The sequence below is a fragment of the Phoenix dactylifera genome, chromosome 12, assembly GCF_009389715.1.
Source record: "Phoenix dactylifera cultivar Barhee BC4 chromosome 12, palm_55x_up_171113_PBpolish2nd_filt_p, whole genome shotgun sequence".
In the NCBI taxonomy this organism is placed as follows: Eukaryota; Viridiplantae; Streptophyta; class Magnoliopsida; order Arecales; family Arecaceae; genus Phoenix; species Phoenix dactylifera.
In genome coordinates this window covers 6,154,016-6,174,506 of record NC_052403.1, presented here as the reverse complement: position 1 = coordinate 6,174,506, position 20,491 = coordinate 6,154,016, and the positions used below count along the sequence as shown (strand labels likewise).

At 37.7% G+C, this 20,491-nt stretch overlaps 1 protein-coding gene across 1 annotated transcript; it reads right to left on the bottom strand.

Moving 5' to 3' along the window:
- Positions 1–3,621: 3,621 nt before the first annotated feature.
- On the bottom strand, positions 3,622–13,828 carry LOC103696279 (zinc finger CCCH domain-containing protein 11-like). Its single transcript, XM_008777848.4, has 8 exons — positions 13,428–13,828; positions 13,233–13,317; positions 12,958–13,104; positions 12,775–12,863; positions 8,081–8,269; positions 7,777–7,907; positions 7,591–7,690; positions 3,622–4,234 (listed from the first exon to the last, which is right to left on the bottom strand). Exons 1-8 carry the CDS (start codon positions 13,599–13,601, stop codon positions 4,028–4,030), a joined length of 1,122 nt encoding a protein of 373 aa, XP_008776070.2. The 5' UTR covers positions 13,602–13,828; the 3' UTR covers positions 3,622–4,027.
- Positions 13,829–20,491: the final 6,663 nt, after the last annotated feature.

Sequence of the window (20,491 nt, the reverse complement as noted above, 5' to 3'; positions counted from 1 at the left end):
GTTAGGAAAAGCATCTCTAAACACGTTGTGATGTGAGAATTACCAGCTTTCTTTTGACATTTCAAGATTATTCTCGAGCTCTCCTTGGGTTGGAACCTTGCACCAAAGAATAATAGCCTGTGGCCATCTGCCTATAAATATAAACTTGTTTCGTCTTCTCCTCATCAGTTCAACTAATCAGCTTCTTAACATCACGGTCTATCCGAGTCCTACCTGCAGCCTTTCCATTTGTTTAACAGCTTGCGGCAATGGAATATCATATCTCCCGCAACTTGCAGAAAGAAAAGTCTCTGCCACCAAAACGAGGTCAGGTTAAAATTCGTATTGTAAGAACTTTGATTCATGCGGTCAGTTCAAAGGGTGCAAAGAAAGGTGAAAACTCGAGACGATAAGGTGACGGCTGTGCTAAGGAGTCCAGATTCGATGTCTGATATCTTCAGAACCGAGCATGAATTACTTAACGATACGATTTGTGGGAGTAGATGATTTCTACTGGTCTGGTTTATGTTTTCTTTATGCTTAGATTTTCTTGTCTTTCTTTGGTTCTGTGTTCTAATGATATGGGTGCAGTTCTGGGGAGTTAGGAGAAAAGAAATGAAGGTTTTGCAAATTAGATGATGTATCACATTCAAAATGCTTTTCAGCATGTTTAATCATAAATAAAGAAAAAAAAAATTCATTCTAGCTTCGTCATCCCAGTATTGAAAAAATGTATTAATACCATTAATCTGTTGCCGCAGGATATTGATTGATTTTTACAAATTATTTACCGTGACAGTTTTGCAGCACATAATTACATCAGAGTTGAAACTGCTATCCCTGATCTTCATTTTAAGATCTATCAGCTCTCAACTGCTCCAATGTTTAGTTCATCCAAATTCTTCTACCTCCTCTTTTTTTGATGGAATGCGATGGCCTTGCTCCTTATTATTAAAATTAGTGATATTAGTCAATTTTCACTGATTAGTTAGAACAAGGCTTTCAGGGAATTCAGCAAAAGATGGTGCTTTGTTAGAATGCGTGCTCATATTGCCTCCTGCCTTATGGTGGAGAATATATGCTTCTTAAAGGACCAAGAGTAGCCATAATTTTTTTAAATCTAAATCACGAAAAGATAGCATTGAAGGTCATTTCTGTCATTAGCCTAGGAAAAGAAGCATCGACAAAAAAAAAATTAGATAGCTTATAACAAGTGCTAAAAGTGAGTCTAAAGTTGCTCTATTGTCACCCGAACGTCATAAGTTTGAAATATAAAAACTTCTTCTAGGTAAACAGAAGTAAGCCTGGATTCATCTAACTCTTTTCAAACCCCGAGTCTTGTATACTGCGCAGCTATATGGAAATTAAAATGATTAGTGACATGAGAGCATTAATTCTATTTCTAACTAATCAAAACGACATGAGACATCTATTACACTTTGTGGAGCTTATTAGTTCTCGAGATTAACCATTTTGGGAGCTTAAAAATCTCCATATAATAAGATAGCAGAGCTGCTATTGCTACATTTAGAAGAGTTATCCAACCACCTATTCGAGAAGCAACAACCTTTTTATCTATTCTCTCAATTAAAGGTAAGCAGTCATGTCACTAAGTGGTAAGATGCGATTGAAAATTTGACACGATTGCAGTTCATCCACTTCTCATTCTCCATAACAGTATGAACCAGAAAAAAATTTAGAGAGGTTAATTTTTACATAAGACAATCTCTCAGAAAGATTGGCTCATAATTTCCTAATTTTTCTATTTTGTTTTTAGATTTTTTTTGTATAGATACCCTTCTAAATATCGAATTTTGCATGAATATCCTTTTAAAATTAATATTTGTATATATACCCCCGTAAAACTTTATTATTGCACAAATGTCCCTAATATAACGGTTATTCTAACTGTATTAAAAAAAACATATTTATATTAATTAAAAATAAAATAAAATTTTAAAATTATGCTATTATCCCCGTCTTCTTCTCCTGCTGCTATTGGGATCGCAATCTATTTGTATGTCTACCCATTAAGAGTATTTTAGTCATTTTAACTTGAAACTGTTATTTTTTTTAAAGCCGTTAGATGACATGGATACATATGCAAAAATAAAAATAAAAAAAGAATAGAATAATAAAAATAAGTGTTTTATAAGAGTATACATGTAAATATCAATTTTGAAAGGGTATTCATGCAAAATTTGATATTTATGAGATATTCATTAATAATAATAATAATAATAAAAAAAAGCTAAAACGATGGAGACAACAATATAAGAAAACTGTCATTGACTTAAACCTGTCAACTGTTCTTCCAGAAGGCAGCGACGCAGTCTCATCCATCCGACGCCGCCCAACAGGTGACGTGGGATACACCGGTCTGGGATACACCTGGCATCCGGATTAAAAGTGCACTACTTCGCAGGCAAGGAAGCGCTTCAAGATCTTCTCCGTATCTATAAAAGAGCTCCCTGGACCGCTCCTCTTCCCACCCTCCCGGGCTTCTTCCTTTCTCTAGTCATTAGAGAATAATGGCGAGCAACACTCCACCGGGGTATCCCGAGAGGAGGCCCACCGGTAATCCCTATCCGAAGAGGGGCCAGATTAAGGTGAAGATCGCCGAAGACGTCGTCTCTGCGATCGCCTCCATGGCCGGAGGCAGGCGTTGGAGGGAAGGACGAGGAGAGCGGCAGGGCCGGGCCGAGGGCTCGGCGGCCGACCGCTACCAATCGGAAAAAATCCCTATTCCTCAATCCTGATGGATCTGTTTTTCCTCAGATGTTGCTCTGCTGTTTTTAATTTGCAGCTGAGGGATTGGACGTCGTCGGATTTTATAGTCTGCCGTGGAGATCTCCGTGGCTGTGTTTTTCAATAACCTACGGAGGTCTTTTTTTTTTTTGGCCTTTTTTCCTTCATTTGGTGTCTCTCTTTGGTTTTAGGAGTGTAACCATGAAGGTGTGCTTGTAAACTTCAGATTTCTTTGATGCTTCTTCATTTCTCTCTCTGACATAAATTTCAGCGTCTTCGCTAGATCCTTTTTTACCTGTTCCTTTTTTTTTTTTTTTTTTTTTTTTTTTTTTTTTTTTTTTTTTTTTTTTTTTTTTGCTAATACGGGTGGATCATACCTGAAAAAAAGATATGCTATGCCTCTATTCTCCTAATCCATCTCAAACAAATAGATTTGTGCCTGGGATTAAAGTCCATGAGATAAAACCAAATAGCCTGTGGCCTCCTACACAACTGCTTGATACCTGTCGGCAGTTCTCTAATTCCAGACTTGGTTTGGCTGATAAGGTTCGCACCAAAAAGTAACAAACTAACAATTTTGCCTTGATATAATGCTAATGCCTGTCACTAAGAGTTACTTTATACTTTCAAAAATCAAATTAAAAGCTTCGAATATGGTGGTGACAACAACATTAATTAGCACTAAATTTGAGCGAACTCTACTGATTATGGTGCTCCTGTGTAGAGATTTGCTAGCTTGGGATCGCCGAGACTTGAAATTCTTAATCAATGAAAAAAATGATGCATAACTTTATTAGGCTATCACTCCATTGGCCTGCATCAATCACAAAGGGTGTCAAAAGACGTGATAGCATCCAATCATGAATTTGCCACTTGATCAACTAGTAAACGATGTTGAAAGTAAAAGGCAGCAGAACAGATATCTTGCATTAATATTAGCCTTACAGAAGTACTCATTCGGTCAGCAACTAGACCTTTTAATATTCTTTTTGATACCATAATTTATAGCCTTGCTTAGCTGGGAAAAGCTGCATCAAAACTTGCTCCTCCAGCACCTCAGCAAGCAAAGCTGAGTCTGATTCTATTATTAGAGCCAAATTCAATAAAATACGACTGGTCATTAGAGCATCTTTGCTCAGAGCACAGCCGAGTTAACTTGTACGCACTTTACACAGCTTGCTACAAATACATCGTACACTCATGCCTTTGATTTCAAAATGCAGAGATGCTGCTGCCGATGGTTCCATCCGAGCATGGGCGGATGCAAGACTTTGGGCATTGGCAGATGCATGCAAGCTTCTCAAGATGATGCCTCTATATCTGGCTCACAGATCTTGATGGATGTTTTAGATAGACTTGCTTCCAGCTCATTCAGCTCATCAATGTCCAATTCATCATCATCATCATCATCATCATCATCATCATCATCATCATCCAGCACTTCTTCAGCAACCTTATCAACAGAAGTTGATAAACCTGGCCTCTCAAGCCCATTTTCATTCTCGACCTGCAGGCAACAAAATACATAAGCACATGCTAACAGCATCAATGCAGATAGCACTTGTGTGAAGAGAATGTCAATAAGCTATCTTTTAGTGCAAGATATCTTGAAGCCAATCTTATCAAATATGAAATCTAGTCATGAAGAACTCTTAAAGCCACTCTGAAAGCCCACACATGAATTCTGCAAATACTTTGAGGCCGGTCCTGTGTTGAATCACATCTCCATCATTAAGAACATCTAACACCCTTGAAATACCATGCACCCCAAGATCCAAGAACAAGATATTAACGATAATGAATGGCAAAAAATATGCTAAATAAAATCAGTGACAGACTGCACTCTCAAGCCATCAGTACAATAAATTATTTGCTAAATAATCATCTACCGTCTCAAAAGGAGTATACATTCAGGAAACATTCATGGCAGCAAAACTTACAAATTTGATACACAAATTACAATCACCAATTCAAGCAGTTCTCCATATGAAACATTATTCTAACTAGAACAGGATTTGAAGGCTCACAAAGTCTTTTTGCTAGGAAGGCCAAGAAAAGCTTTAAAGCAACCAAAGTTAGCAAGTGGTATACCATCAATCTAATAATGATCTATAAAAAAGAGTCAAAGTTAGAATTCTTGGCAAAGACTACAGGGACAAGTAAAATGGATTAACTTTCTCAGTCTTCTATACAGCCCAGAACATCATATTCCACGTTTCTCTTCTCCCTTGGACATGTGAGCTTTGATCTTAGAAGTTGCAAGTAACAAGACCGAAAGATCTAAAAGGTTAACAAATGATAGTTGTCTAGACTCTTCTGATATAAGCTGAATAAAGAATCAAAACAATTGTCATAGGTAAGTGGAACACTCGGAGTAATAGTCCCTTCAATTGCAAAGACCAACTACAAAGTGACGGAAGATGAGCAGGTATAGTCCCTTCAATTAGACCAATTACTTAGTCCTTCAAGGTAAGAGAGCTAGAAGCAATTAAAACTAATAAGGGAGGTCGCAACTAATCTAAGTAGGATACCGTTATGTTAATTTCTGTTGTGAAAACAATGCCGATCAGTGTATGAGTGCATCTGACTAATTAATCAGTAATGAATTTTACGTGAGTCATCTGGTAATCATTTAGTTTGATTTTAAAAAATCATATGCATATTAGGTTGGTTGTCTGACCATTCAGTTTTTGAGAGTATCAATCTTATTATGAGGAAGTATCGTACGTAGCATCAGTACAGAAGACAAAAAAAAAGAAGCTAGGTTCAGAAAGCATTGGTTTATTTAGGATTCAGTTCAGTGTCAGTTCTTGATTTTGGTTACATGTAACATGATCATCAATAAATTGAAATCTAATAAAGTGTTTCTCCACTTTGTTTGAGTGAGATGGTCGCTCAAATCCCAGGTGCTGATGGAGCTCTCTATTGTATGCTTACAAATGGCTTTCATCGCATGCTCATTGAGCATGTAACATGTTAAACTTCGCTAAAAAAAATATAATTCATCACAGATTTTCAATTCAGATCCCAATCAACAACCTTTTAGCTTATTTATTTGAAAATATTGCAATTAGATTAAATATTCTTATACGATTAACCATTTACAGCTTCATGATAGCCCCAATTCAACCATAGACCACAGGTAATGGCTCGCCAAAATTCACCAGCTAATTCTCTGATCTAAGATGAAAACAAGATACCATAACCTCAATCATCCAGCCTTATCCCAACCAAGAAATATTGGCTCTGTAGATTGTCAATCGCCAAGAAGTCATATTTAGGGCACAAAAACATGACAGAAAATTTTTAACATCCAAAGCCCTTATAACTGCGACAAGCTTAATCATATCCTTTTATCTGAGTACTATAGGTTTAGGTAGAAATCACTTCAGCACGAAAGAGGGGTGGGGGAGATAGAGAGAGAAAGAGTAATATATAAGGAGAATTTTGATAATAAAAGTTTTGGCAATGAATGTTTATTTATTAGCTCTTCAATGAGAAGTATGTGTTGAACCATGCTATAAGTTTTTGCACTTTTGGTAATTCTTTGTTCAGTATTTTCCTTCTCTCACCCCTACCTCTGAGCTATGACACACATTGACCCACTCCCCCATAGAACCATTCCTACCCCCTTCCCTTCCCGCCACCTCTTTTCACCACCATTGGTTCGCTAAACCCCCTCCACTACCTAAAATTGTTCAACTGGTTCTCCACGTCCGCCTGTCATCTGTTTCATACAGGAGCGACAGTTAAAGGGGTAAGTGAACTGGGGGAAGGGTGCTCAGACAGAATTAATTACAGTGGGCAGATGTTGCTTGTATGGACAGTTTCTCGGACCAAGTCATGATAATGCAAGCAACAACTGGGTGTATTGGGAAAGAGATGGAGGCATCACATAGACTGAGAGGCAGAGTGATGGCAGCAAACACGCATAAGGTGAGACATGGATGAGGGTGAGACACTAGACAAGGAGGTTTCATGTACACTAAAGGGCTCGTTTGGTTCGCGGAAAAATAAGGGAAAAAAGTGTGGTCAACGGAAAAGTAATGAGATGCCTTTTGTTTGGTTGGAGTTTTCAAAGGAAAGAGATGGAAAAATTGTATTTCCATAGAAATATGATTCCTACATTTCATGGAAAAGTCTTTCCCATGAGAAATATGGGAAAGTTACTTTCCCATGAGCCAAAAATCACTTCATTTTTAGTTTTTATTCAAAAAAGCCCTTCAGCATTAAAGACCTAATTTTTATTAAGGGTGTAATAGGAATTACACATAACTTTTCCAGAAAAGTGGATGGTCAACCAAACATAAGCACTCTGAAAATTTGTCACTTTCCCATAGTCAATCAAACATGCCAAAAGTACTTTCCTAGGCATCCTCTTCCTAGGAATCTGCTTCCTAGGAATCATATTCCTAGGAGGAAAAATGCTTCCTGTGAACCAAACGAGCTCAAAATATTATAGCTTTTTTCCCTCAAAAAATATTATAAAGCTTTTTGAGCTGCTATATGATGGCAAAAATTAGCGTCAAAAAAGCGTTTTTGCAACATTTATTACAACAAAAACAACATCAAAGGGAATACACACATCTACTACCAAGCAGTATTGATCATGCAAAATGCCAAATCTACGGCAAATAAATTAAGATATTTTTTCCTGACTCTGGTAATGCTAACAGATGCATATACAACATTTGTGTCATAAGTAATTGACAAGCATATGTGTAGCTTTGAGTTTACTTGATTATTCATGCATCTATGGCAACGTAAAAATCCAGCAAGCATTCAAATATGTTACGGTATATAATATTCAAATACAGTTTGAGACATGCTAAAATTATAAAAAAAACAAGATGGAGAGATTACCTTCTGTTCAGAAGCATCAGATTCTTCGCTTTGGTATTTCTCGTATGCCTCAGCATCATCAACAAACACACTTGAATCCAACAGAAACAATTCACGGCCACTGAAAGGGTTCCATATTGTTTAATTATTGCACGAACATTATAGCAACCTTTGATAACCGAGAATGAACAATATAAAGAAAATTACCTCATGCGATCATTCTTAGCCCTCTCTGCTCGCTGTGCAGCAAGACCAGCTTCTCTTTCTTCCATCTTTTTTATTTTCCATTGCATGAATAACTCAGGAGTAAGAAAAGTGGAGGAAGAAATCTTTGCCCGCTGTACAAAGGAAACGATGGCCAATTAGTGCTATATTTCGGGTTTCAACATCAAAAAATTCCTGGACTTGATAACAAAGCATTGCATTGCTCTGAAAAATTACAAAAAGTTGATGTGAAGTGAAAAAACTTAAGAATTACATCAGCAACAGTAAACTGCAGAGCGGCATCTACCTGATTTTCAATCTCCTCTTCAATTGATAATTTTTCTGTCTCTTCCTCCAATAAAGCCTTCATTTGAGATTTTAAAACATACCCAGGTGGAAGGGCATGTCTATAGTGGCAGTCTGTCCCACCATTTGGACAAACCCAAAACCAACCATATTGTTTCTTTTCCACTGCTTCTAGGAAGTATTTGCAAACCTGCACAAACATGAAACTGTCACCCAAGAATCTTTACCCAAATGCTGAAGTTGCACATATATTGCAAATATCAAACAGCTAAAATTAACATCCTCACTCTCTCTCTATATATATATATAATATATAATATATAATATATAATATATAATATATAATATATAATATATAATATATAATATTATCTATATAGTTTAGAAAAGGACAACATGCAGATACCAAATCTGTAAATTCGGTGCTCCATATCAATACATTCTTGTACAGTTATGAGGGAAAAAAACTAGAGCAAAGAAAACATAGTGGTTGCAGGGAGTGAACCAAATAAAGAAAGTGCACAATTCTACACCAATAATGCTGCTTCCAAAACCTGTGGCAGGGATGTTCTATCAACACCCTGCTTAGCATGTTAACTGGCCAACAATATATCTCCGCATTAATCAGCTTGTTGTGAAACATATCAGTAATCTTTAAGATTTATCAAGAATGCAACAATACAAGGGCAACAATGGCAGCAAAAGATGACTTAAGCACAAAAAGTTCCACCAATCCACCTTCATGTCCACTTCACTAGAATCTTGTAGATTGTATCAGAAGTATCCACATGGTACCTTTGAATCACATAAAATTAGACCATCCAAAATCGCGATAGAAAGCAACATTCAGGTTGAGGGTATTTAAAGGGGACACCAGGCAATTAGTAACTGAAATATCTTAAGCAGAGGGCTGCATGTGCTTCAGAACATTGCCCACATGCTTTGCTCATCCCTGGTAGCAGAAAAGTCCATCTTGGGTGCCACATCAACTATGGATTTTTTTCAAAAAAAAGCTCCTGTATCCACTTCCTAAGCACTTAATATTCTCTCCTTTTTTTACTTCTTTAGGTTGTAATTTCCCATGGTGGCACAGGAATATGCTCCCACATCTGCATCTTCTTCAAGCAAACAAGTGAAGCAAACAAGTGCTCACCTCTATAGTCAGCCTAGATATTTTATGCAGAGTGTTGGTTTGCTCTCCTCTTCCATCAGAGCAAATTCCAACGATAAAGTAATAGCTCAAGATAGAGTAGTAATTCTTGAGAAATAGCCACAAAAGAGAGAATTTTTTCATGATCAAAAATCCATCCCATAAAGCCCTCTATTCGAATGACCATGGAACATTTATAGTCTCACTCACATGGAGATCAAGTTGGAAGACTGACCTCATCAACTATATAAAGGTCACAAAAAAAAAGCGACGAATGACTATGTAGAAAAGGTATTCTTCATAAGTAGATAATTTGACAGGTATTAGGCAGAAAAACAGAATGGAGTACACAGAGTACAAGTTGAATGATAGGATATGATCATGTTTCCGCAATAACTGAACTAGAACCAACCAGGATTAGAGAAGATGAAAAGGACCACAGTGCAAGTGTGTCAGATCAACAAATATACAATTTCAAATAAACCAACCCATACCTTAAAATTATCATCATGGGAAACAAGACATACATGCTTGTCCCGAACCATGGTGCAAGACCCCCTAGATATGAAGCGAGCTTATGATCGCATAAGCTGGGACTTTCTTATTTATGCCATGGTGCAACTGGGCTTCCATGATATATGGATCAGATGGACATTGGGCAGTGTGCAGAGATGGACCTTTGCTATTCTCATTAACAGCACGCTAATGGAATTTTTTCAATCTTCGGTTGGTCCCCATCAAGGTTGTCCTCTCTCCCCTTATCTTTTTATTATTTGTATGGATGTGTGTTTTAGAGCTCTCAAGTCGGCTATCTAGAACCAAACATTGTTGGCTTATCAACCCATGCCGGCGGCACCTTCTATTTCACATTTATTCTCTGCTGACAATTGCCTCCTCCTGGCTTGAGTATCTAAATCAAATGCCATGGTTCTTAAGAGGATTGTGGAAAGCTTTTGTGCAGCATCGGGCCAGAAGGTGAATTTAACCAAATCCGCTATCCGGTTTAGTCCTAAGATCAAGCCTCAATAGAAAGATATAATAAAAGATGTTTTGGGAGTTATAGAGAAAGACAAAGTCTGGAAGTATCTCGGCATTCCCATCATTGGTAGAAAGCTGAGAAGGGTCGATTGTTCTGATTTGGAGAAAAATGTAAAAAAGAGACTTGAGGGTTGGAAATCGAAGTCCCTGTCTATGATGGGCTGGATTACTTTGGTCAAATCAGTTCTATCCTAGATGTACCTTATGTCTAATACTATTCTGCCCAAGTCTTCCCTCCTGCAGCTCGAGCAAATGCTCAAGAATTTTCTTTCGGGCACTACAGGCAAAACTCAAAGAGTACATCTTATGGCCTGGGAAAAGGTGTGCACGTCGATCCAAGATGGTGGATTGGGGATCCAGTTGCTTCTCATTCAGTATTGATGGCGTGACACGTGGCTAAATTTGCATTTGAACCATATAATATATGGAGCAGATTAATGAGAGCAAAATACGGGTCATGGATGACTTCCTCCAAGCCTATTCCCTCCCGTAGTAGCTCGTTCATCTGGAAAGAAGTATGCTTTCATGCCCTAGTTATTTTGTCTAATATTCGTTCGGTACTTGGTTGTGGAGGCTCAATTGATGTTCTTCATGATGCTTGGATATCTTCAACCCCTCTTGCTATTTGGCCCACCGTGTTTCATCAAGAGCCCGTTATGGACTTACAGGTGACAGATCTTCTCAGTTCTAATGGGAAGGTTTGGAATGAGGTTTATGTTAGACAGATGTTTGAGAAAGGGCTATTAGATGGAGGAATTTTAATTATTGCTATACCAATGCTGAAATGCCAGATAGATTGGTTTGGGGGAGGTCGTGCACCTCTTAAAGTCAGGGCCAAGGAGTTATATAAAACTATACAAAAAGGAACCAGAAAGGAGGAAGGGCTATCAAATACAATTTTAACTATCGCTATGCCAATGCTGGCATGCCAAATAGATTGGTTTGGGGGACGTCCTGCCACTCTAAAGTCAGGGCCAAGGAGTTATATAAACTGTACAAAAAGGCACCAGAAAAGACTAGTGCCTAGGTTTGGAAAATTGGAGTGCACCCTCGCATATCTTTATTTATATGCAAGTTGGTCTGGAACCGCATTCCTTGCCGCAGAATATTGGTTGAAAGGGGATTGAACATTACTCTAATTGTGATCTTTGTGCTAACAAGGAAGAATCAGTAGCCCACGCTCTCTTTCAATGTCCAAAAACAATGCAGGTTTGGTGGCCATCAAATTTTCCCTTAACAATTTTTCGGCTCCATCCCTAGCTGAGGCACTTCTGCATTATTTAAAAACTTATGGACATAGGCCAAACAAAAAGAAAGAGTGTATCCAAGCTGCCTACATAGTTTATCATATCTGGCACGCAAGCAATAAGCCAATTTTTTTTATCATACTTCCCTTTCATCTAGCTACATTTTGGAGATGGCACTTATGCAAGCTACTGAAATTATTCAGAGTACAACCATTGAAGAACCGTCAAGAGCCAAGGACATCTAGGACTCTATCTACAACCTCACTTACTAGAATGGTATTTATTACTAGGGAGCCCCCACCCCCGAGCTTTATTAAGGTCAACGTCGATGGTAGTGACAACAACAGAGCCAACAAAGGAGGTGCATGTTTTGTAATCAAAGGCTCGAAATGTCAATTTACTACGGCGGGTGGGGCTCAACTTTTCGAACCGTCCATTCCAGGAGCAAAGTTGTGGGCTGCTTGGGAGGGGATTCGATATGCTACCCTCTTCCTAAAGGCCACTCATGTTCTACTTGAAGGCGATTAAGCTACAACAATGGGTTGGATTACGAAGCATGCTAGATCTGCCATTGCACATCCTCTGTTGTATGATATTTGGAAGCTAGCAGAGTCCTGAACATCTTTTGCTACAAATCATGTCTACAGGGAAGCGAACAGTGCAACGAATTTGTTAGTCTCTTTTGTTCCGGATCATTTTGGTGGCATTCTTTGGACATCGTATACTAGTGTTTCTGTTCTGTTTAGAGATGTTTTGTTTTCTGATTTTGTAGGATGTATTCATATGAGGCGAGTATGAGACATCCAATTTATCAAAAAAAAAAAGATTACATTGTCAATGGCATCTACATATAAACTAACACCAAACCAATTTAATCAGCATGACTTGAAGACATGAATGAGTTAGCATTAAGCTCCTTTCATCCTTTCCAACTTTCAAACTCCTTGATTTCTTTATTCAAGTCAAAGATTTGAAGTATCCTCACTTTCAAAAAGAGCAATGGGTTAAGTCTTGGAATAAAAAATTGTCAAAAGACTCTTCTTCAAGAAGTTGTTGTAATTGAAAGCACAAAGAATCAAAAATTGCTAATTAGATTAGTGGCTCATGAAAAATTACCAGCTGGTAACAAATGAGAGCTATGATGACCATTAGAACACACTCAACATGTTCCTTGTTTTCTTAATAACTGCCTCTACAAGCATTCACACTAACTAGCAAAATATAGTGCAAGTGCAAATTGACGAGGATAGGGTAACATACAATCTCAGTGGGTTTGTTTTGATTATATTCCTTCTTTTTCGATTCCACCACCTTCTCTAGCATCTCTTGATCCCAATCATCCATCGTCTCTAAATAACATTAAAGGCAAAACCGAATGAACAACCAACTAACACACAGAACAATTACAAATGGGAATTATAGCAACACGGTTCCAGTTCCTACCATTAGGTTGATCGCGCTTATCACTATAGAGATCAATCTTCTCACCCTTCCTCTGGACATTTAAATCATGAGAGAACTTGCACTTAAACCCTTTCTGACACTGCCCGGCCTTGAAGAACTCACATAGTATAGACTTGGGATCAACACCTAATCAAGACATGAAAAATCAAGCAATGAGACAGTAATACTGCATTTTTTTATAATAAAAAAAAATCATAAAACAACCTCAGCCACTGCCTGCAACATCCATGTTTCATAAACAAAATATATCATACCAACGGGGACTTTTGGCTGGCTGACCGCGATCTTGAACAGATCGTTCAGCTCCTTCTCTCTCGCCTTATCTTCTTCCTTCTTCTTCTACTCGGGATTTAATAGAAAACGCATTATTTTTGTTAAATATGGGATTTTTTCAAGGCTTTCAAGGAGGAATTGAAAGGGAAATAGGGGGAAAGGATGGAAACCCTAACCTTGGCAGCGAGCTTGGAGGGGTCGGGCTTGGGCTGGACGGTCTGCTGAAGGCTCTGGACGTACTTTTGGACATTCTTGCTCTTGTTCTTGTTCTTGAGGCCGAAGGTCTTGTCCTCGACGACCTTCTGCTTCTTGGCGATCTCCGCCTTAGAGGTCTGGCGCTTTGGAGGCATCGGCGGCGGCGATCAGCATTAAAGAGACCAAGAAAACCCTAGGCGCAGATCGTGAGAGAAAGAGCGCGAGAGACCGAGGGTAGGCTCCCTCCTCCTTCTTCAGAGCTCTGATGGATGTAGAGCGGAGGAAGAAGGAGCCGGGGACTCAGACGAAATGGGGCGGGGAGAAGCTGCCTTTCCAATTGAAGTCCAAAAATGGGGTTTTCCCAATCCCTACTCCATTACCGGTTTATAGAACTTTATAGAACTCGTTTCGCTTCAAGTTACCTGGGGCTAACTTCGACCGGGCTTTCGGTTTGGGACCGACCCAATTTCATATCCCAAGGTTTTCAATTTGGACCCCAACATATCCCATGTACAGTGGACTAACTAAGCTCAAACCCAGCCTTATTCAAGTCTATCCCGGATTACAGTGTAATTCTTATTGCATAAGACCAGGATCCTATTATAAGACAACCAGATCCACATTGACCTATCCTGTCCTTACTAATTGATGACTTTTGATGAAAATTAGTAAATGAGCTTGGTATGGGTGATCTTGCTCGTTCTTAGGTTGAGTTAAGTTTGGATTCGATATTTGTTTTGGATTTTTTTGCATGAATATCCTCCTAAATATCAAATTTTGCATGAATACCCTCCGAAAATTGATATTTACACGTATATCCAAGTAAAACACTTATTTTGTTATTCTATTTTTTTTTTTTTTTTTTTGCATATGTACTCGCGTGGTCTATTGCCATTAAAAAATTAACAGTTTTAAATTAAAATGACTAAAATACTCTTAATGGATAGATGTGAAAAAGAAACATTTATAAGCCAATTATGATGAAGAAAAAAAGTAATTTTAAAATTTTATTTTATCTTTAATTAAAATAAATATGGATTTTATTAACAGTGTCAGAAAAACAGTTATATTAAGGGCATTTGTGCAAAAATAGTGTTTTATGAGGGTACAGAAATAAATATAAATTTAAGAGGGTATTCAAGCAAATTTGAATTTTTAGAAGCGTATCCCTGCAGAAAAAAACTCATTTGGGTTTTTTGCATAAATACCCTCCTAAATATCAAATTTTGCATGAATATCCTCCGAAAGTAATAAAAAAATATTTAATTAAAATAAATATAGATTTTATTAACAGTGTTAGAAAAACTATTATATTAAGAGCATTTGTGCAAAAATAGTGTTTTATGAGGGTAGAAAAATAAATATAAATTTAAGAGGGTATTCAAGCAAATTTGAATTTTTAGAAGCGTATCCCTGCGGAAAAAAAACTCATTAGGGTTTTTTGCATAAATACCCTCCTAAATATCGAATTTTGCATGAATACCCTCCCAAACTGATTTTTGTATATATACACTCGTAAAACACTTGTTTTGCTATTCTACCCTTTTTTATCTTTATTTTTGTATATGTACCCACACCATCTAATACCGTTAAAAAAATTAAAGGTTCCAAATTCAAATGACTAGAATACTCTTAATGGGTAGATGTGCAAAAAAAAATATTTATAAGACGATCGTGATGGAGAACAAAAAAGTAATTTCAATTTTTTTATTTATTTTTAATTAAAATAAATATGGTTTTTATTAATCGTATTAGAAGAACCGTTATATTAGGGGCATTTGTGCAAAAACAGTGTTTTATAAGGATACAGAAATAAATATAAATTTTTAAGAGGGTATTCACGCAAATTTAAATTTTTAGAAGAATATTCAAGCAAAAAAAAAATATCTATTTATTTAGTTACTTATATACAGAACAAGGATATGTAGAGGCCTAGTCTAGCTAAACATTGGAGTGAGGGCAGAATCAAACCTGATATCCTGTATCAACAAAATCGACATCAGCAACTTGGCCAGTTAAATTACTCATGCACTCCTAAAAGGCTAAAAACAAATATTGTTTTGATGAAATATGTACTATTAAAGGAGTAGCCCGGTATCCGACCAAGCTAGCATTTTATGTTTCATCCCTCTAATTGCAATTATCAATTACACATTAAAAAGAGAACCATAACTCATATGGAGGTCATTTTAATTCTATTATGATGTCTAAGTTAACATGGCAATACCAAAGCATGTCCTTAAAATAGAATATGGCATTTCGAAATAATATAATTCAAGGACACATCTCCTTGAAAAATTCTAACCAATTGTCATTCATGCACTCCAGTGCTTCGCATCAAATAAATTATAATACGACTGCTTCAATTGCTGTCTATTTCTTACATTTATTGGCATTTGCACACTAATTTGATGCAAGAGAATTGTTTTGAGAAAGGAAATTTTGTCCTACCATTATTCAACTTTTTTCTGTTTTCTATTCTTCTCTTTTGCAAATGGCTTTCTAAGAGATGGTAAGAGTTGGCATATATTCTCACTCAATTCAAACAATATTATAAATTGCTACAGATTAAATTGACCCTCATTATAGAATGTAGGATACAAAAATACTAGCGAATTAAGGTTTCCATGTGAAGGATTAATCTTATCAATTCTTATATGTTATAACCTCTCAAAGATCGAATATTTTTTGTCATTATCTTGCATATCTCTATTAACCCAAATCAATTCATCAACAATTTTTTCATAGAATAAAATAAAATTATATTAAGTCAAATAACTGCTAGTTTATATAGATGTCCCAATGTGATATTTTACTATTTTTTAAAAAAGGTAAATTAGTGCATTTTGACAACAAGAGAAGGCACAAAGGATAATGACTAGGATATAGACGCAATCTTGCTCAACAAACTTTAATGTCCATTTCCTCTTGCCTTGGGAAATGACTCGTGAACTTTGAGAGGGGGTGGAAAGAATGCTTTGTGTTAACACTTAACAGCATGATTCTTTGATGAAGGATTAGGAAGAATATGGACAGGTTCATGAAAGAAGGAAAAAAAATGAAAGCATGAACTCACATTTGATCGGCTACAGTCTTATTAGAATATTATAAAGGAAGCAGCAATAGAGCCCCTGTGGTGTGTGGATGTTGGGACCTAAAAGAGATTCTTAGCCACAAAAGACAAGTGGCTCAAGATGAAACAAAAGAGATCCAGCTGGAAGCAAGATGTGTTTTATTGAATGTGGAATCCACTTTCATGAAGTTCCAATGTTTTAAGTAGAATTTAAATGGAAGTCTATGAAGCAAGATGTCTCTCTCTCTTTGTGGTTGATTAGTAGAATAGTAGGCTTCATATAATTGCAATAGCAGTTGTAGCACGCAAAGTTACTCTAATAGGAGATCTTTTTTTGACGAAGAGGGAGGCAAAGCCATTTGGCATTTATTAGAAAAATGAAGTTTAGAGAAACTATTTATAAAAAATTTGCAAAAAAAAATTAAAAAGCAATAAAAAACTTTTATAATAGGTAGTGGTCTATAAGTAGACTTGTTAAACTATTCAACAAATTTAATAATCTCATAAGTACTTTGAAGGATCTCTGTATCTTTAATGTGCAACTATATAAGTTCTACATCCTGATATAAGTTAACTTTTTTTCTATAAAATAGATCAGTGTCTCTTGACGTGTGGCGCCAATGCTGCGAAGTTATTTCCAAATTTGAGATGAGGGTTAAACAGCTTCTTGATTGAGTAGTCCATGGCCAGTGAAGGTGCTTTCGGGTCTATACCCATAGCCCTCTCGTCTAGGGGCTAAAACTGATGACTCAAAGCCTATCGTATCAGTCTTGGAGTCAGCGCCTAATTGCAGAATGGACAGCTTAGAAGGCTTACAAGGATACCAGATTGAAAAGCATTGCCCCTTCCACGATGAAAGACATTAGGCCCTGACCGATAGGCTTAAGGGAAGGATTGGGCAGGCAGAGACGGAGAGGATTCCATACGGGACTCAGGGGTTCCCCCAAGCGAAGAGCAAATGAGAAATGTTTCCAGTTGAAAAAGGTTGATAAGATTTTCTGCAAGTACAATAGATAGAACGTGATTTCTTTAAGAAAATCCGGGCATTTCGCTTCTTCCATATTTTTCAACTCAAACTACTCTAATAGGAGCCAAAACACAAGTATAACCAATTTAAACAGTTCTTGGTTGTCCAAGCAACAACATTTGGATGCAACTGATAGGAGCCATTTGATCTGATCCACCAATCCCTTGCATGGCCGCTGATATGCGGTTATATGCGAGTTATACTTCTTTCTTTCTCTGAACAACCTTGGCGATATGCCTGTGGACATGAATTAAGGTCTTCTCTGTACTGACAAGTTACTCTATCTCTGGGCACCTTTGATGAACAAGAGCAAATTAATTTGTTTTTATTTATCTCATTATCTATAATCCCCTATTGATAAGGATTTATGCTTGGCATTTGCTTCATTGAGAAAGATCCAGGTGTCCTCACCTTTTAAGGCTGTGAGGTGAAATTTCATGCACTCACAATAAATGAATGGCTGTGAATAGTCTGAGGGTAGACTCCATGTATCCTTAACATTTCTATACATGCAACTGTTGAATAAGGATTGCTGGCCTATCTTGAATGGAACATTTCACCTTTACTTGGTTCAATAAATGTGTCCTTTCTGGCTCCAAATCATTTCTATAGTATGAACTATGGAACACATACACGTCAGTCCTTAAATAGAGCAGCGTACCTACCAATGCCATAATATATACTACTTGTTGATGTATCATGTTCTCTCTTGTGGATCTTTGTGCAGGTAATTTTTGGGTAGGCAGCTTTTGTTAACTTCTATTGCTTTGAACAATAGTACTTATTTTGATTGTGGTGTTCCTTAATAGAGATAAATGATGAGAAAAATATGATCGGTAATTTAGATATGGATAATGTTGTTCTTTTATTGCCACTATCAAGTAATTTTGATTGCTATAGGGAGGGGGAAAGGGAAACTGACCACAGTTTGATATCGAGGAATGAAGGCGAGAAGAAATGAGATGTCTTCTCACCTAAGGCTGGCTTCGGATCTTGTTCACAGATCAACCCTCAAACTTGTTTTCTCAAACGAGCATAGAAATTGCCAAGTTAGAGGACTCCAGGATTTGAGCCTAGGCCAAACTCGACCTTTTTCGTTAGGTCGATACCGGATCCTCAAGCATGTAAAGAAATCCAGTTGGAGTTGATCGAGCCTTAATTTGTTAATTTACTGATTGAAAACTATTTTCTTGTCCGACTGTTGATGTAAGATGGCGGTAAAGTCTTGGCTTAAAATGCATGCCTCTGACAAAAATAATTTATTGCTTAACCTACGGAAACATCTCTCCGTCATTTATATCTCTCATTATCAATTGTGAAGCGGGATTGAAACAAGAGAGGCTTTCTTTTCTTTTCTTTTCTTTTCTTTTTTTTCTTTGGGCTTCACAAGAGAGGCTCATCCATCTCTAGTGTGGATACATCCAAAAAAGCAAAAAAAACATTACATCACGGAGTGCACTAAGTAACTCCCCTTTTTCTGACCCACAACCACATATGAGGCCATCCACTCTATAGTTCCATTGGCTTTTCTATAAACGCGCATAGCTTGGAACTCAACATCACCCCTCGCCATGACTTGGATAGTTTGGAGTAGAGGGTGACACCCATTCGCACCACCAAATAATATCTAAATCCAGTCAATCACCGTGGCTGAATCACCTTCCAGCAAGACTGCTCTGGCCCTCAACACATGTCGGGCATGCCCCAGGCCAGCCCACGCCACTCTCAGCTTTGCTTTCGAAACATATATGTCAAAGACAAGGCCGGCTCAACTCAGGCAACTGAGGCAGTCGCTAAGGCCTCTTAGCTATAAATGTATTGAGGCTGCCAAGCCTCAAGACACTTAGCTATAAATGTAGCATTGAGATTTCTGAGCTTAAAAATTTTTAGCTATAAATGCATTGAGGCTCACAAAGGCACTTAGCTATAAATGCAGCATTGAGGCTTCTAAACTTAAAGACTCTCAACCCATTGAAAAGTCTAAATAATTTTTAAATATATTTATTATTATTATTAGTGATATCGCTTTAGGCCTTTAAATTTGTTGAGTCGCTCCTCATCAAAGATCTAACACCCACGGGTAATAATCATCCTCGGAGAAAAGGAAAGAAAAGCCATGCACTTGCCAACCAAACTTGAACCCCACTTCCTACTAAAGTGCGGTCCCAGGGGACGAGACAGTGCACACGATTAATGAACCTTCACGCTGTTGTTTAGCTCTCGTCAAACTAATCTTTGTTTGTTTTTTTTTTCTTTTCTTGTGCGAGACATCCTTACCAAGCGAAGTTCCAGCATGATGCATATAAGATGCATGCGTATATCGAATAATGTCACGTACTTCTTCAAGCTCGTGAACTCAGTCCTCACAGGAGCTTCAATTTGCGCACAGGGAGGCAAGTCAAATCTGCTGCCTGTACTAGAGAATAGCCGAGAATCTGGGCACCATTAAACACCTCAAAGGGTAGTACAAATAGCAAGCTCCTGTCATAGCTCCGCAGGCAGGTTGTAGCTAGCCCTGTAAAAGTGCAAGCCAACAGAGATTAAATAACCTGACAGCATGCTGGTGGGAACTCAAGAGAGGCTATAAGTGACAGCACCTAGCAAGCTAACGACGGACACGTCCCAATCGTCACTTGATACGTCGCATTCTAATGTGCTTGAACGAGGCTGGGTTCCTAAGGTGGGACGCACTGAGACAAGGATATTCCACCAGTCATGTGCCCTTAGGGACTCAATGGGCTGGACCCCAGAGGGTTCCTTGATGAACCTAGTCAAGGACCTAGCGATTTGGAGGGCCGCAAGCACCTGACAGGCTTTTTATTTGTCCGGTTCAAACTTGGGCAGATTTTAAAATTAAAATTTACCATGAATTTGTTGCAACCACGCAAGAAAAAGCACTCATGGCTGCAATTCCCATTTTTCCGTCACTCCTTGCCGGTAGAGGC

Coding starts and splice junctions, on each gene's coding strand:
- LOC103696279 (XM_008777848.4), bottom strand. CDS start 13,601: ATGCCTCCAAAGCGCCAGACCTCTAAGGCGGAGATCGCCAAGAAGCAG. Junction 12,864..12,957: donor TAAGCGCGATCAACCTAATG/GTAGGAACTGGA, acceptor AATGTTATTTAG/AGACGATGGATGATTGGGAT. Junction 4,235..7,590: donor CTGATGCTTCTGAACAGAAG/GTAATCTCTCCA, acceptor TGTTGCCTGCAG/GTCGAGAATGAAAATGGGCT.